General features: G+C 39.3%; 1 protein-coding gene across 1 annotated transcript in view; it reads right to left on the bottom strand.

The window, feature by feature from the left end:
* tln2a (talin 2a) overlaps nt 1-17,411 on the bottom strand; it is an 85,978-nt gene that overhangs the window by 37,602 nt on the left and 30,965 nt on the right. The window contains exons 3-12 of the mRNA XM_054607873.1: nt 8,722-8,893; nt 8,010-8,107; nt 6,894-7,023; nt 6,493-6,645; nt 5,567-5,709; nt 5,311-5,438; nt 4,994-5,057; nt 4,757-4,861; nt 1,518-1,673; nt 513-614 (exon numbers count right to left, since the gene is read on the bottom strand). Of these exons, the coding sequence (XP_054463848.1) occupies nt 513-614; nt 1,518-1,673; nt 4,757-4,861; nt 4,994-5,057; nt 5,311-5,438; nt 5,567-5,709; nt 6,493-6,645; nt 6,894-7,023; nt 8,010-8,107; nt 8,722-8,857 (1,215 nt within the window). The 5' untranslated portion in view covers nt 8,858-8,893. The remainder of the gene's footprint in view (nt 1-512; nt 615-1,517; nt 1,674-4,756; nt 4,862-4,993; nt 5,058-5,310; nt 5,439-5,566; nt 5,710-6,492; nt 6,646-6,893; nt 7,024-8,009; nt 8,108-8,721; nt 8,894-17,411) is intronic.

Consider the following 17,411-nt stretch of genomic DNA (forward strand, 5'->3'; position numbering starts at 1 on the left):
AAAAGCAATCCCAAAGCCATCTTAAATGTCAGATTTGGTGTAACATTTAAAAAGAAACCAGGCCCAGATTGGTCTCAGATTGACACATTTAATTCTATTTTTAGGCTATAAATACACCAGATGAAGGTAATTTAAACTCAAATGATATATGAAATAAACCAGATGAAAGCAAAACAGTGCACAGAGCTTTTCGCTTGATATTCAAGTTGTGCTTTCCTTTCGACAGGTGTGCAGAGATATCTCTTTAGTATTTTGAAGGCATTAGGCAAGAAAACTACAGATTTGTGTCAACCTCCTTACCTGAGGCAAAAGATAATGGAAACACATATATGCATGCAGGGATTTGAGTTCTTTCAAGTATCCCTTCGCCATAAGAGCCCAGCTGTGCTGCATTTCTGTTTATTTAACTGCAACTGTACGACACAGAAGCCTGAACACATCAAGCATCAACAGATTTGAGACTTCATCGATCCATTATGACTCATCTGTGTCTCCAGAGATGAATGTCTCACCTTTTTGAGGATGATGTCGATGTAACCGGCAATGAGCTGAGAGATCTGTTCCCCTTCAGTGGTCTGCACCGAGTAATAGCTCTCCTGGTACTCCCCAAAGTCCTACGCACACACAGACACACACACATACTTGTGTCTTAAACATTTTATACTCGGCTGCAGGGAAATTAACCACTGTAATGCTTGTACTGTACACAGGCTGAGGATTCACTGTGAAGATTAATGTGAATCCATGTAGCCAGCTAGTTACAGATAAATACTACACATTGTTTTGGGTGACAACAAATTGCTGCAACAAAGAGAGTCGGAGTAACTCAAGAGGTATGTTGGAGTAGATTTTATGTAGAGAAACCAAGAAGAAACAAATACATGTGGAGTTCGTTTTCAGTAAAGATGTGTTCACCTGTAATGGGCAGACTTGAACTATAAATCAATGTGGTGACCCCATCCAATTCTCGACAGATCAAAATCAACGACTCCTTTAACATGCGAGCGACAAATCAAATCCATTTTGAATCCCAGTGTCACAAAAAAACAGCCTGAACCACTAAACACTCTGCTGAATCAACAGCGACCAGCGAGTGTGTGTTCATTTAATAGAGACAGTTCATCTACCAGATCTGCAAGATTAAAACCAAGTTGTTCATTGACTCTGGGTGCTGACACAAAGGAGAGGTATCGACAGGGAGGACCAAGGAGTCCGTTCAATAACTGAAGTGCGTGATGGAATGAAAGGACGGGCAGACGGAGCTCTACAGTGATTGTTTTATGGCCACTGCAGTGAACAGCTGGGTTCACTGTGAGCCTGTCCTTCTTATTTACTACAAGGGATTTATGCTCAGTGTGGACAGAATGAATGAAACATATAACGGCTGAGAGAACAAAGCCAGCAGAACCAAATTCTTGTGAAAACATATTCAGAACTGGTGCCTCTGTGATTAATCCTAGTGTAAGACTGGATCAGGGTCCAGTAAGATTGAAGGTGTGTTTGCATGCGTGTCTTACCAGGGTGAAGCTCTTGGGTGACGCTGCCCACCTCTTCACAGTGGTGAGTGGCCACTCCTGAACCACGTCTTTGGTCTTCTCCTCCACTCTCAACACAGACTCTTTGGTGATCCCCAGGAGCCGTGGCACCAGCTTGTTCTTACTCTTCATCTTTTCCTGCAAAGGAAAAAAACAACTTTATTCAATCCTTCCGAATGTTTAAAGCACATAAAATATCTTCACAGTTGCATCATTTTGAAACCATTGTTGGATGACTGACAACACATCATCTAGGGATGGCTGCTCGGAGACAGAACGTGGTATTAAGCGGCAGCATCGAACGGGTGTCACACTACTGTCTTTTCCTTTGGTTAGAAATATGATGGATCTTTCATAAAGTCAGGTAGCAGTTAGTTAATTTGACATTTTTTTAGAATATAGTTTAGTTCATAGCAGTCTCAGTTTAGTAACGGATGAGTTTAACAAAGCACTGTGTACACTCGACCACAAGTGAGTTGCCTTTTCCTGTCAGTTAATAGAGATCTGCTCTTTTTGCTGTATGTTAATGAAGCTATTTTGACAAAAACTCTGCACATTAGGAAATCAAACTGACAAGATCTCACGACTAAAGTTAACTTGGCAAAATAAATATAATATAAATATTTGCTCCATTTAGATGAAGTAACCCTTATTTCTTATCACCTCACTTTCATTTTTAAGACATTTTTGGTTTCCTGAAGCTTTTAATCCATACTTTGCATTTCATTATATATTGAATTTCTGATGTCTGTTTGTATCTTTTAACATTCACTATCACTTGTCAGTTATCATAATCCTGCTTACTTCTTCTTCTGCCACATTTTTGCCCAAAAACCTTGCAGCATTGCTAAAACACAGGCAGGCACGCACGCACGCACGCACACACCCAATGGACTCTGACAATGAACGACAGGCCTCTATGAGTACTGGTACTGATATTAATACTAGTACTGGTGGATTAGCCCTCATACTGTGACACTTCCTGCAGTAGTAGTAGGACCATATTTACCTAACATAGTGATACAAGTACTCTTAGTACACACTTAGTACACACTTAGTTTGACTGCTGGCGACCATGCAGCGCTCCCTTACATCCACATGTTTCAACTGAAGCTTTGTGTGCTTTAATGTCATTTTGTCTTATCTCGTCTGTATTTATAAGTGCAACATGTCAACGATTTTCTTTGTTTTATGTATGCAGGACACTTATCCAATGTCGTCCAATGAGAGGGAAGTATTTTGCACAAGTAGAATTAATAAAAGCAACAAGACACCAACCCCCATGATGCAAACAAACCATTTTAAATGTCAATTTTATTCCCTTCAGCAAAAAACTAATTTCCATATTCCCAGGCACTGCTGAGGGTATTACTTGAATAAAAGGCATTTAGAGAAAAAGGACAGATTAACAGTTCAAGCAACATAATCTAAATTTATAGGCTTCCAGCTTGAAACTATAATTCTGCTGTCACACTGATCTGCCAAGATGGGTATTCATCTGTCTAACCAGTTTTATGAAAAACAAAAACTTTCCCCACTCAGTAATTAAAGCATTATGTCTTAATCATGTCTTTATCTGCCTGTCAAAAACTCTCAACCTCCCCCTGTATTCACTAAGCCTCTAATGTCATACTTCAGTCGCTCTCTGAGCCGGCAGAACAGCTGACTTATTTTCCCTTTCCCTTGCATGGACAGAGAAAGTGTTTCTCCAGGAGCTGCAGATGGACAGACTGTGATGGGCTGTGACGTGAGGGCAGAGAGGCGAGTTGTGTAAAAGTCCTGGAGGGCCTGTAAACCCTCTGGGGCCTCCAGGGGTTATGGGTTAGGAACTATAGGCTGCATTTTTTCCAGGGTTATTTTTAAGATGTTTCTGCTCCACTGGAATACACTCAAGTATGACGGAAACAACAAAGCTGAGCAGATAAGATGTTCAAACCGATCAAGAGGAACACAGATCCAAGGCCAGGAGGTGGGACATGGTTTAAGATTTGTGCGTTTTACACTTAATAGGAATAAAAAGCAAAGTACAGTGTGGACTTGCAGGACTGCGGAATGTGTGAGCTCCTGCAAATGAGGATTTGATGAGGTGAGCTCCAACCTAATAGAGAGTCTGTGTTTTTTTTATGCTTCATCTTTACCCTTATCCCCTGGTGCTGAAAGCTACTGATGAAAAGCCAGGAACTGTCTGAGTCAGTAACAGCAGCACAAGTGACTTTTTTTCCCAGGCAATTACCAGAAATGATCTCATTTTCTACCAGAGCTCAGATACGAAGTCAGAACAGGTGACAATTGAAAAGCAATTTATCGATGCAGACAGGGAAGTTTCCCATGACTTAATGCAGGATGTCCTCGTGGTGACAAATGATGTGAGAGGAAGAAAAAAAAAAATCTGCAAATTGCTCGTTTTCGGCAGGCATCTCCCTGGCAGTTGGACTTATTTGGTGGAGTAAGTGGCCCAGGTTTGACTGTGCAGCGTCCCACTATCTCCCTCAATCACTACACTTCCTTCCCACTTCCTCTGAAATAATCTATAGTGGCACACTCGGCTGCATGGACAACATTTGGTTTCCTTCCAACAACAAGCTGAACTCCCTGCAGACAAGGTTCAACCGGTGTGTACTTGTATGTATGTGTGTATGTGTGTGTGTGTGTGTGTGTGTGTGTGTGTGTGTGTGTGTGTGTGTGTGTGTGTGTGTGTGTGTGTGTGTGTGTGAATAAGTGAGACAGCTAGGAGATGTATAAGATGTATGAGGGATGATTTATGCCATGAAAATACCCAACAGTTACTTTCAGCGATTTAGTCACAATAGCTATGTATAAAAGATATGTAACATTTTTGGAGGGTTGATAATCGTTACACTGCCAATAAAAATAACATTATGTAACATAACATTATATATATTTGAGTAAGGCATTTTCTCTATTGGTTTGGTATACATGAGAAGCTTTGAAAGTTCAGGTGGACACTGAAAATTTTACCACCTGCTGGGTACTGCTTTCAACCTTTTTATCCACTTAACAAGCCCAAAGAACAGATTTCACAGCCAGGAGATAAAAGGCACTGACTACATTTCAACCAATTCCAAAAACTGATTTCCTTTATTTAACAATCACATGAAAAAAAAAAAGGCTAGAGGCTCTTTTCAGTGTGCAGTGGAACTTCATTAAAATGATGTATTTTTGTGAAGTTAAAGAAAAAAATCGAATGTGTAATAACTTACCTTGACCAGGAAGAAGGAGACGCCATATGTCCTAAGAGACCGTGCCAGTTTGACATATTTCACTTTTGCTTCAATCTCTGTCATTTCTCCACAGTTTTTGTGGTCCTGCAGGTTGGAATATACATGTATTCAGCATCTCAACAATTGGTCCACAATTGTCAAATGTCTTGAATGAAAAACAATTAATATGTGCATTTTTTTTTTTTTTTTTTTTTTAAATGTACCAAAGGAACACACCTGGAATATTTTCTTCTCAGATCCTCTTTGCTTGATGTACTCTTTGGGTAGAAACTCCTTCAAGCTAGGATAGAAATGAAACACAGAAGCTTTAAAACTCTAAAGAAATATCAATTTCATAAACTCTTGAAGCTGTATTTATAATACGAATACAAATGTTTCAATAGGTACTCTAGTGAAAGGTTGACTTTCCAAATCAAATGAGTTCTACACCTAATTTTTGTAAAATATTATGGAAGAAAAAGGTTTTTTTTTTTCTTTAAAATGCCAAATAATTCAGTATGGATCAGCGTTCTTCTTGTGGGATAAATGCTTACTCTAAGAATCCGGGTTTATGTTTATGCTCTATGTGAGGTCCAAACTGGATCTGGGCCTGAATGCCTGCGAACTCGCAAGCCTTGTCAAATGATACGGGGTGAGAACCGTTTAGGATGTCATCTCGAGCCTGAAAGAAAAAAATAAAACCTTTCATTAATTAGGCAAAAGGTAAAAATAAATTGAACTGAGAACACCTTACATTATAGCTCTGAGTCAAGTATCTGCATCTGTTTATTTAAAAAAAAAAATAATAACCTGCACATAAAGTAGATTGAGTTGGACGGGGTCTCGGGAGTCCACGTTCTGGTCGGAGTAGAAGAACTTGCGTCTGAGCAGGAGGGTCTCGTTCTCGTCCACCCCCTGCTCTCTGAACGTCCTGCTGTGGTCCAGCCAGTTCACTGACGACACAGAATATAGCCATGGGGATCAGATTATAAAAAAATCTAGCTATGAATATCAGATTTTTTTCTTTACAGTAATCCAATCTATGTGGTTACAGAGAAAAGAGAGGATTTAAAAGCAAAGAGATAAGAGAAATCCCTGTATGTTCGGGTGCGAGTTATATAACCGTGTTTGAGATCTGCGGGTTCTAAGTGTAATCTATATTATCTAGATTACAAGACTTTCAACTCTGAGCCATTTCCATTAGTCCTCCATTCATCATACTTTACTCTCTCTCCATTTGCGTGGCTACTGAGTTAGCCCTGATGGCCAGCTCTATGAAAAGTCAAAGACATTTCAAAGCCTTACACTGTGAACTGTGTAATGTTGTGTGAGAATGTGTGCGCTTTTTTAAATTGTGTCTAATGAGATAACAGTAACACTATGCTCCAGTGGTGCCAGTCGGCTTCTACAAATATCTGTTTTTTATATGGCAATTCAAAGAGCTTTACAATAATCATAAACTAAAGGAAACATATTTTCTAATCCTTTGCTCCTTTGTTGTCAAAAATACCATGTAATTCTAAAAGTATCCTTTACACTTTGGCACAAGGCTAAATTCAATGTGGAATTTACTGGTGTAAATAAGAAAAGCGTCTGTGCTGATCACATTGTAGATCAATCCATCAGGGATCGACACATAATTGCAGGTCAACAAGTGTTTTGCATAAACGCTTAAGCAAAATAAATGACCGGCATTAACTACACCACCTGGTCAAATGTAATGCCACTGAACTCACTGTCGTCGTCCGTGTGTAGTTTGGCTTTCAGCTTCTCCATTTTTCTCTCGTCTCTCAGCAGCGTCCTGTCTTTCTTCAGTGTACCCATCCCGTCCTCCTTCTTCTCCTCCACCGTATCCTGGATCAGAGAGTACTCCTCATAGTTTGTGATGCCTGGAATCAAAAGGGGAAAAAAATAAATAAATCATCCACGATATCCCCCACAATCCGGTTGTATATTTGTTTAATTTAACAGAATTATTTTGCTTAACGTTTTGAGTATCTCTGTGATTTACATTCACAATTGAATGTGTTTGCAGAAGGTCTTGTAAAACAAAAGCAATTCAAATTTTGAAAATGTGAAACCTAAACAGCACACTTCAAAAGCATGGAGAAAGTGACTAATAAACAAAACTCTGTACCTATTCTACTGCATATAGTCACAAGCAGCTCTCCCACTGTTTTGGAGTCGTCCACCATGATGGTTTTCACAGCCCCGTCCAACATTTTGATTTTCTGGGGTCTCTGCTTCTTCTTGTATTCAAGGATGTCCTGCTCCAAGAAAACAGTTAGAGGGAAGGAACACAAAAAAAAATAGTCAAAAAGAAGAGAGGAATGCAGGAATTGAAAGTCTATAAAAAGAAGGAGAAAGAGAAAGAGAGAGAGAGGCAGAGAAAGAACCCACTGAGAAAACGATCAAATGCATCAAAGTTGCGTGGAGAGAGGGGAGAATACAGTCAGAAAACCTTATTTAACGGCTGCCTATCACAGCTCGAGATTTGGTTCAGAATAATTGGTCATAGTCATGCCTTCTACCTGGGTTGCCTTTGGTGGATTTGAAGAAGAGAAACCATTTAGAGCTGCAAAACCAAACCCACAGATGTACTGAGAGGCAACACTACACGACAAACCAGAGTCGCTCAGGCGTTTGGCAGCAGGGTTCAGAGACGGGCAAAGTATCTACAGCTGGCCGGAGCACTTCTTTAAAGTCACTTTACAAAAAAGCATCCTTTGATGTGCTACATTTTATTCTTGATATCCAATTTCATCCTGTTCTTTTATTCTCTCATGCTGCTTCTCTATTTTCTGCTGGATTATTTAAGTATTTCTCAATTAATTAAATCTATTTAAATGTTTCCATTAGAACAACAGGACTCATGTATGGAGGTCACTAAAACAAACAAACAAAAAAATAAAAATAATAATAATGTTTTTTTATAACTATTACCCAGACAAAAATCCCAAACAGCACATGAAATAGGGAATAGTAATCCCTTATTAGTCATAATGGAGCAACATTAATAAAGGTAATTCTCAGACGGATAGTTTGGATATTATGTGTGTAGAGGATGTGAGTGTGCGCTGTCCCAGGTGCTGATACGCAGTGGAGGAGATTGATAGACAGACAGAAGGTAGACGCAAAGTAAAGTACTGTATAATTAAATAATGACCACAGGTTTGAGTAAACCTATTAGCTTGTGTTGTTGTCGTTCCACCCCCTCCCTTGTGTGTTGGGTTAAACAGGTGGATATATTTACCCCATTACGGAGCATGTAGTAGTCCAACGTCCTTCCGGACTCCAGCCAGATGCCTTTTCTGGGGTCTTCATCAGACAGAAACAGACCATAATCTGAAGCTGGAGAAGTGAAGAGAAACATAAGCATTTTAGAGATCACTGTTGTGATGGAAGTTAGTCCTTATGCCAGGATCAGCAAATGGGAATGATGATGCTGTCAGGTGAAACACAATAACATTAACATCAACAATTTATGACTCTACGGTTGTCTAAATAGAGAAAAATATCATGCGGTCTGATCCCAGCATTAGTTTATCATAAAATATTATTGCTTTTTCCTCTTAAATGTAGTGCTTAGTTTTGGAGATAACAGTCATAGGGATGTCTGCCTTCTTTCCATTATAATAGGAATATATGGCACTAGGCTTGTGGTGCTCCAAGCACCAAAAAATACATTTGAAAAACATAACAGCAATGTCTCCGTCAAGAAATTATGACCAGGTTACTCAAGATAATCCAGAGACCTTGAGAAGTTTCGTGTAAGAACTTTTTTCTTTCCACCATAGTGGAAGAACACAGTTATATGAATTATAACACCAAACATATTCAGATTTTTAGCTTTGAAAACTCCTGACTAATTATAGCTTAAACACGCTGCGTTTCTCATCTTTCATTATTCCTTTGCATCCCTTTAAAAGTTTAAAACCAATCCAGTCTCATCTCATCATTCTCACCCTGCCCAGTCTGAGCCTCGGGGACCCTCTCTCTGATTATCCTACAGGCGTCATAGACGGCTGTGGAGGGCTCAAACTGCATCGTCTTCACAACATTGCACTGGCGGATGCAGATTTTCAGCGACAGGACCACCATCTTGGCAGGCAGTGTTGGCGGGGGCTGCAGCTACACCTGCGGAAAACGAGGAGGACAGAGAGGGGAAGGACAGAGCAGCAGAGGTTGAGTTCAGGAGGTCCAAAACATGAGCACAGTGATGATACTCATTGACTGTGATGAATGAGCCAGATGTTGTAGGAGAATAACTTTCCTGTTGTAAAAGAGAGGGTGCATACCCTTTACACTCTGATACAATCTCTTGCAAATGGGATAATTGTGATTTTCAAATTTGAATAGACTGTTTTAAAATGTACATTAATCCACTTTGGCATCCCTGCTATGCTTGATAAAACAGGAAATATCTTTTTTTATTTACCCCATTAGAAAAAGCAGAAAATAAAGCTGTTTTCCCTTCACACATCTGCATTTCTTATAGTTAGGTTTGCAATTATGAAAAAAATGTATTTCCTTTGCACGGTTTCCCTTGCATAAACAATAGAGTTTTATGAATGTGAAGAAAGTGCTAATTTGTGAACAGTGAGGCCATTGTTATGCTTCATAAAACAAAAGAGCTGACAACAAATGTATCACTTTTTGAAAACAGCCCATCTGGTCCCTGCTGGAGACAAAGAAAAGTCACTGAATATTCTGAGCAAGAAACTTTAAAAACAAATCTACCTACAACAGCTGGAACTGGAGATGCAACTCTCCCCAGACTTTTTCATATGAGACGGGAGAAATAAACCACTTCGTAAAACATTACACTTCTGAAATCTGTTTCATTTCCAGTGACGAAAACATCAACAAGACTCAGCTTTGTTGCCTCTGAACGCACATCATCCTCTTCACATATACAATTCCAAGCTTTCCATCTTCTGAAGTTAAAGTCAGTTTTGGTCCCACACTGTTAGCATGCTCCATATTCACCAAATATAAAGTTAACCACAAACACACTGAACAACATACTGTGGTAAAAACAGCTGGCAGCCCGCTACCACATCTGTTCATGGTTACGTAATGTCCATGTCTCACTCCATTAGACATTTCACTAAAGTTGTGTATACATTGAAAACTACACGTAAAACAATCTTGTAGTTATATGTTAATAAACTATTATATAATAATGCATACACATCCAACTATGTGAAAGGGGTTGCTCGTAGTGATGAACCTACTGTTAGCAACAAGCTGGTGAACATAGAATTAGCATAAAGCAGCTAAAGAGACATATATTTACCTCAAGATCAGGTGGAGACCAAAAACGGAGCTAAAAGAGTGAATATTGGACTTAGATTCACCAGGTGGCCAAGAACACAATTAATTAATATTCCAATTAAATTATAATGTTTGTCTGCCAACAAGTTCACCAGTGGTGATTTGTCAATGCAATGTTTACAACTTGTTTCTGTTGCCCCAAAGTGACCATCATCAGTTTTCACAGGATTAAACACAAATACAAAATATGATTTGACACCGCTATGGTTCACAGAGATTAAATTCAGGAAAAAAAGAGAATAAAAAGCTTGACATCCTTAACAGAGCACCTCCTGTCTGGATCAAATAGGAACACAAGGCCCTTCTGTGCCAGGGGTTCAAAGGTGAGGGGTCAGTCCGGGCCATGGCTGAAGTACACAGGCGGCCCCTCATCTGCTCCGTTAGCTTCTGACCCTGACTCAGACGTTCAGAATCTGGTTCCTATGTGAGATGTGTTCACATACAGAAGTGAAGGCGTTTGTCTAGAACATCATGTTGACACTCCTCTGCAGTATCCTGAAGCTAACTGTGGTAAGAGTACAACTAGACAGTATCTAAGATGCACAATAAGTTGCCATAAGAGTTAAGGACTTATCTCTACCATGAAACACGTTTGGATAGAATATCAATATATAAAAAAAAACATGTTAGGCAGCCTTTCAAATATGCTTCTGTAGCATGGTAGCTCTGTAGCGTGGCTTACTAACTGCCTTCATTGGTGCACTAGGTTTTAGTGTAGCCTGTTGAATTGTCTCGGTTATTGCTTTCGGCTCTATCTCAATCAGTCAACCACTTCCACAAACCTCCTGTTGATAGCAGTTGGACCACAGCCAAACACTTTTGTACAATCACTCACACGGTCTGAGTCTGACTGAACTTTAAGGACAAAATCCTTTCTTAGAACAGATATGACCCATTATTCTAGTGTTCCCAAACTGTTAAACCTAACCTGTCAATGAAAAACGACTCACAGGAGCAGGATGAAAACAGAAAAAATCTCTCAGTGATGCCCTTAAAAGACCAGCGAAAGAGCAAATTTAGTGAATGAAAGCAACAAAAATGACTTTTTGGAAACGCTGACCGGGTTTAGGGTGATTTACAAGTTTAGGAACGCATTTTTGTTTAAATACTACAAATCATCCTATGAATCCACAGAGCATCACCATCTGTTTAAGGTAACAGTTATTTTTTTCCCCTCCCTTTTTCTGTTTTGATTTAATCACAGACTGGAGCCTGGGTGGTGTGGTTTTTACCTTTGGGTCTGTATTTGTTGGCCTCCGCAAATAGAACAACCCCAGAAATGATGTGAGATATCTCTTTTAGAATGTAATTGCTGCAACATCAGTCTCTACAAGTCTTAGGAATGAGCAGGCAAGGGGCAGGAAGACGTGAAGAGATAAGAGGAAGCAATAAGGACACAACAGGATAAACGAATAATATGATGAAATAGTTATCAGTGAAACCAGCAGCAGGTTTGCCAGGACTTCAGAGTACATGAACTGTAGAGGGGCTTATTTATAGCCGTGGAATTTCCAACACAAAAATCAATTTGGGATTTCAACATTATGCTACATCATTGTTCAATATCTTTAACTTTGCTGCAATTAACGGCATCCTGGGGTGCCTTTTCATTTCACTGTAATTGTATTTGTAATGTAAAAAACAGCAGATCTAAAAGTTTATGAATATTTTGACTTGCTTTTTTGCAACTATGTCCTTCATTCACATCAATGTTAGCCTCTTCCTTAATATCAATGGATTTGAAGCTAGTAAAAGAACGTCCTCATTGTGTGGTGCAGCTGACTCTAACGTCTGCATACCGTAAATATGACCATGAGTTGTTTTTCTCAATCATGTTTTTTTCGGAAAATGAAATTCATAATTTTGTAAGTGAACAAAAATTAACACATCAGCTCACACAATATCTTTTTTAGTCTTAGCAGTAATACGTAAATTGATAATGTCACAAACCACTGTTGATTTATCCTCCCTTAAACCATGATGAGCCCTGATGTAAATCCTCTGTGAACTATAATTTCTTTCACTGCACACAAACACTGCCTTCGAAATAAGGACTGATTTGTTCATAAACAAACAGCTGAAAACTCTTTCAAATCGTTGAACATCAAACTTTTAAACTGATTAGACACAAATCACGCCTTACAAAACAAATTATGAGCATGACACTGCAATAAAGCTAATTAAAAAAAATGGAGGTAAATCTCTCATTCATCCTGCATCAAGACAAAGCAGAGTATTCATCGAAGCCGGATTACGACCAAAGCATCCCATCATACATTTTCCCTTCCCTGCGATGAGAAAGGATTTGCCGAGATCAAATGCGGTTGTAAAGCCCCCAAAACACTTGAGGACAACCAACTCATTAGGCTGCTACCAAATCTAGTGTGGGAATATGGCTCCAGCAGTAACAAACCCACCTTAGTTATAATCATGTATGGACCTAACTCCATTAAACAGACAGTTTAAAACAAAAAAAATGATTGAAAAAAGAGACTTGTAATAATAATTGCATATGTCTATATATAAACTATTTTTAAAGAGTAGGACAAGCTTTAAAAGTATATTTTTAATTGAACAATATTTAATAGGATACTGTTCAAGTGCATCAGTGTCAGCACAATAAGCATGTCAATTCAAAAAACATCTGTGCAGGATTTTCATTTTATAGTAAATACACGGATGATGGCACAAAATGCTCTGGCATCCATCCAATAGTTGTTGAGAATCAATCTGGACTAAAGTGGTCCCAAATTTAGCCATGGTTAATAATATGTTTGAAGGGCATATTGTCAGTCATACTCAAAGTCAATCATTAGGGAAATGTTCAATGGAAAAATGTCTCTAATCCAATGATTAAATATATATATATAAAATAATCCAATTATCCAATCCTGTTGCCTTTGATGGACTAGACAGCCTATTGAGGTCAATTTAGTTAATAGGTTGATACAATTACAGATGCAGGAGCACAAGACATTTTATCAGTAGACTTTACGATTGAACACCACAAGGAACAAGAAGCAAGTAGAAATACACGATAGGTATTTCTACATGAGAAGAAGCAGAGCCACATTTTCAGACGTGAATAGAGCAGTCTAGTTTAACCTACAGTAACCTGCTCCATCAGCCCTGTCTCCATCTCTCTCCATGCTGGTAAATCCATCTGGCTGCATGCCCATCTGTTTGCCTTCATGCTTTATTTACCTGCTTGCTGTATCCGACTACAAGACCCATCCCACCAGGACCCTGTCAGTCTGCAGCTTTATCAATGTACTTTACACACATACCCGTCAGCTTTGCTTCTACTATCCATTCCTGTATTTATGTTGTTTATGCTGATATGATTTCATGCTTATATTTATATTCTTACATTTTGTCCTTAAATCTAATTCACTTTGAGTGCACTTGTAATGAATTGTGCTATATAAATACAAATTTCCATTGTTTTACTTTCAATGCCAAACAAGAGAAGAGCAGTGCTATCCTCAACAACATCAAGAACCTTTTGCAGTCATCAAGAAATCAAGGCAATTTTGGCGTCCAAAATTGAAAAGTCCCAAAAAAGTAAACCCTTTGAGCAGAGTAAAAGGACCTGCTGACCTTGTAAACTGAACCACCAATGCATGGAAAAAAAAAACACACACACACACACACACGGGCAGAGAACACACAGATCCATAATCATTAATACGCTGTGCACTCCCACACTGTAATACATAAGCACAAAGCATCTCTCTCCCTCCCGACTTCAAACCCAACTGCACCGGTTACACCTACACGTCTTTGATCTACTGCAGGCTCACCAAACAAAGAATATTCAACAGTACCACTCTAATGTTAGCTACATTTTTCATGTGCTTTACACCACTGACAGCCGAAGCTCATTGAGGGCCAATTAAATCATAGTGGACTGGCCTTTTGTTAAATTATTTATAGATATTTATTAGGAATATATGATTGTGCATGGTGTTCAGCCCTCAAACAATATGTATATACATTCATCACTTAGGTCACATGATGACAACTGAGCAAACTCCATGATAATGAGTTGCGGTTAAATAGCTTCTGACAAACCAAGGAAGTGGGCATTGAGTTAGGAACTTTTGGGCGTGTTAGCAGCATGGCTCTATGGACAGCAACGTCCATCCGTCAGTGTGCCCAGCACTTTGGCCAAGACTGTGCAAAATTTCACGGCAATTTACCCAGCAGTTGTTGATATTTCAGACATTCACAGTTTCCAGAGAATAAATCCTACTGACTTAAAATATTCCCAAACCTTCTCTTTACAACCATCATAGTGGCCTTTTTGGTTTTTAACAAAATCTCAGCAACCGTGGGTGTGATTATCATGACATTTTTTACATGTATTCATGGTCACCGGAGAATGAATTGTAATAACATTGATCCACTGACTTTTCATCTAGCGGCATCATCTGGTAAAGATTTTACTCTGTCCAATACTTTAGATTTTTGACTTACAAAACGTATTGACATTCCCATCAGCCTCTGATGTATTTTGTGTGATGTGATAATTAACAAAAGTTAGCATGCTAACATGTTAAACTGAAAATAATGAACATTATACCTGCTAAACATCGTCAACATGCTTGTGAGCATGGTTGCATATTGACATTATGACATCAAAGCACTACTAAGTACAGCCTCACAGAGCTGCTAGCATGGCTGTAGTCTTGCTAACCTCAGCATATGTTGCCAACGGCAAAAAGCTAAAAGTTTCCGGGCAGTGGTCGCGCTTGTGAACTTTGGTTAGGCATTACGTGCATAAATCTACATACTGTGTATTATGTGTGCGGCAGCGTGCACCAGGCCGTGGATCTGCACCGTGATGGTTTCGGCATGAATACACAAACAGTTACAGCCCTAATAACAGGCCTAATGGCGACCATGGAAAGAATCAGATGCATTCAAGCCGCCAAGCCTAGAAAGTGCTTTTGAGCCTTGTATCACATTGATCCCACAACAAAAGGCACACACTGGAGACTTACATCTACCTGCCAAAGACTTTGTGGTGGTGAGGCCACTAGGAAAAATAATACAACAGAGTGGCCTGGGGCAGAAGTAGAGGCTCCTGGATGTGTCATTTTGGAAAAGGTCAGATAAACAGACAGCGAAATTCATTGGACTAGAAATTTCACCATTTTGAATGAAAGTTTGACTGGGCCTTAATTGAGCAGGTTTACAGGGCTCTCTTTAGTGTGTCAAAAATCTAAGGACCTAAAAAGACTTTGTTCCTTTGTTTCAGTGCGAGTCTGGAGGCTGTAGCTCCATTTTACTGGAGCTGACACTTTGACAGATTTCAAACAATGTGAGCCGCTGGTATAGTTTGTGTAAAGCATTGTAGTTGTGGGGCTGGGCTTTGACATAGATGCAGTAAATACAGACATCACACCGGAGGAGGACAGAGGCAGCACAAGGAGAACACCAAAGATTAAGAAAGACCATTACAATTTGCCCCTGTGCGCTCACAGAATTCAAATTAATTCGGGGAAAAACAGCCAGCCTAAGAGTCAGACAACGGCTCATGAGATAAAAGGAAAATGAGACAGAGCACTGGAACATGTTGCTATTGTTCAATAGATCAATGAGGCAGAGCAGCGCCTGCTGGAAATGCCCAGGCCCTATTACAGTAACATGGCCTCTAATCCAATAATAGAACGGCCCACAAGCGAAACAGGCCGATCCTGGAGGAGTTCTGGACCAGGGAACATATCAAATATTCGTCCAGCGCATGTCGGTTGCCTAGTTTCGACAACAGGGCCAAAACTGGGCTAACACAGGCACGATAATTAGTCCATCAGCTTTCTTTGGTTTAACACCGATTAGCTTTTCTGAATGCTGTCTGCTGCAATAGTATCTGCTCTGTAAATCACCTTCCCTGAGATCCCCTTAGAGAAAAAATGCAACACCAAAATAGAGAATATTTAATTATCTAGACCAAAGACCTTTTTCCCTTCCTTTTAATAGTAACAAACTATTACCTATAAACTACAAACTATAGAATGATTTTTGGCTACAAAAAAGGGATGAATAAAATGAATGCAGTTGGACTTTAATATAGCAACTTGTTTCCTCCAGAGATGTATTTTCTAATGTATGGTTAAAAGCATATTGTTCCTGACCTAAAGCAATGCAACTTGGCCCTGCAATGGAATACGACACAGCACAGCACAATACAACCTCATCATATGACCGCGGCTTTCACTCTGACACCACCCATGGCCTCAGGAGATGCAGCGAGGACGACGGCTGCCGGAAAGTCAATCGTTTGCAAAAATACATCTGACTGCAGAGAAAGCCCATTTTAAAAGCTAAAACACTTGATAGAGCTGAGCCCAAGATGAAACATTTACATAAAAGAAAAAGCTGTAACAAAAGCTTGATTAAAATGATTCCTCGCTAACAAGTGCATGGGGGGGGGGGGTGGGGCTAATTTGCCCCTGGAGCATGTTGCATATTAGGATCCATCTATTTTATATGCACTGCTACTGAATTATAGTTAGACTGTGTAGTGCAACACTTAGTCAGGCTTCGTTGTTGCCATATTAAGATGGTATAGTGAGATATCTGTGTAAAAAGAACCTGTCTCACCAAATCCAATTATTTAGGTACAGAATCATCACAACCAGTGTGAGCTAATACGATAATACAACTTTTAGATGCTTTCACAATGATTTAACTTTCAGACTTGAATTTGCGCAATGCACCACTTGAAAGCTTTCTGAACTTTGTTGAATCTTGTTTCACTTTCTGTACAATGCAGTTAGGTTTATTGATATCATGCATCTGTTTTTGACTTCCACTTTGCTGCAATGACACCTTAGTTTCCCTATATTTGCCTTTAGTTATTTTGAATCCCCTCACAGAGAAAGTTGTCTTAATTGACGATGTTTCTTATATACTTCTGGTATTCCACACACAAGTAAACAAATGCATGCATCTCATTCCTAGCTGACGATTGCAGATTTTGACATCCTGAAATGACCGTTGCTACCAGATTTTCTCAGGTTTATATGGCTTGCGTAAGCCAATACTCAGCAATACTTTTGCTAAAAAACAGTTTCAGATAAGACATAAGATATTGAGGCTAAGCTGCATGTTCCAAGCACGGTCACCAGATGAGAAGCCCTGTAAAAAACATGGACATTAAGGAGCAACACTGTACTGCAGTTATATTATAGTATCATGAATAAAATATGTATTTTAATACCTTTTGTATTTTCAAACAGTATGTTTCACTCAGCAAAGAAAAAAGGCTTTTAGGATAAGAAATAATGTAATTTGGTCCATTTAATCAGTG

Source organism: Anoplopoma fimbria, chromosome 2 (assembly GCF_027596085.1).
Source record: "Anoplopoma fimbria isolate UVic2021 breed Golden Eagle Sablefish chromosome 2, Afim_UVic_2022, whole genome shotgun sequence".
Taxonomy (NCBI): Eukaryota; Metazoa; Chordata; class Actinopteri; order Perciformes; family Anoplopomatidae; genus Anoplopoma; species Anoplopoma fimbria.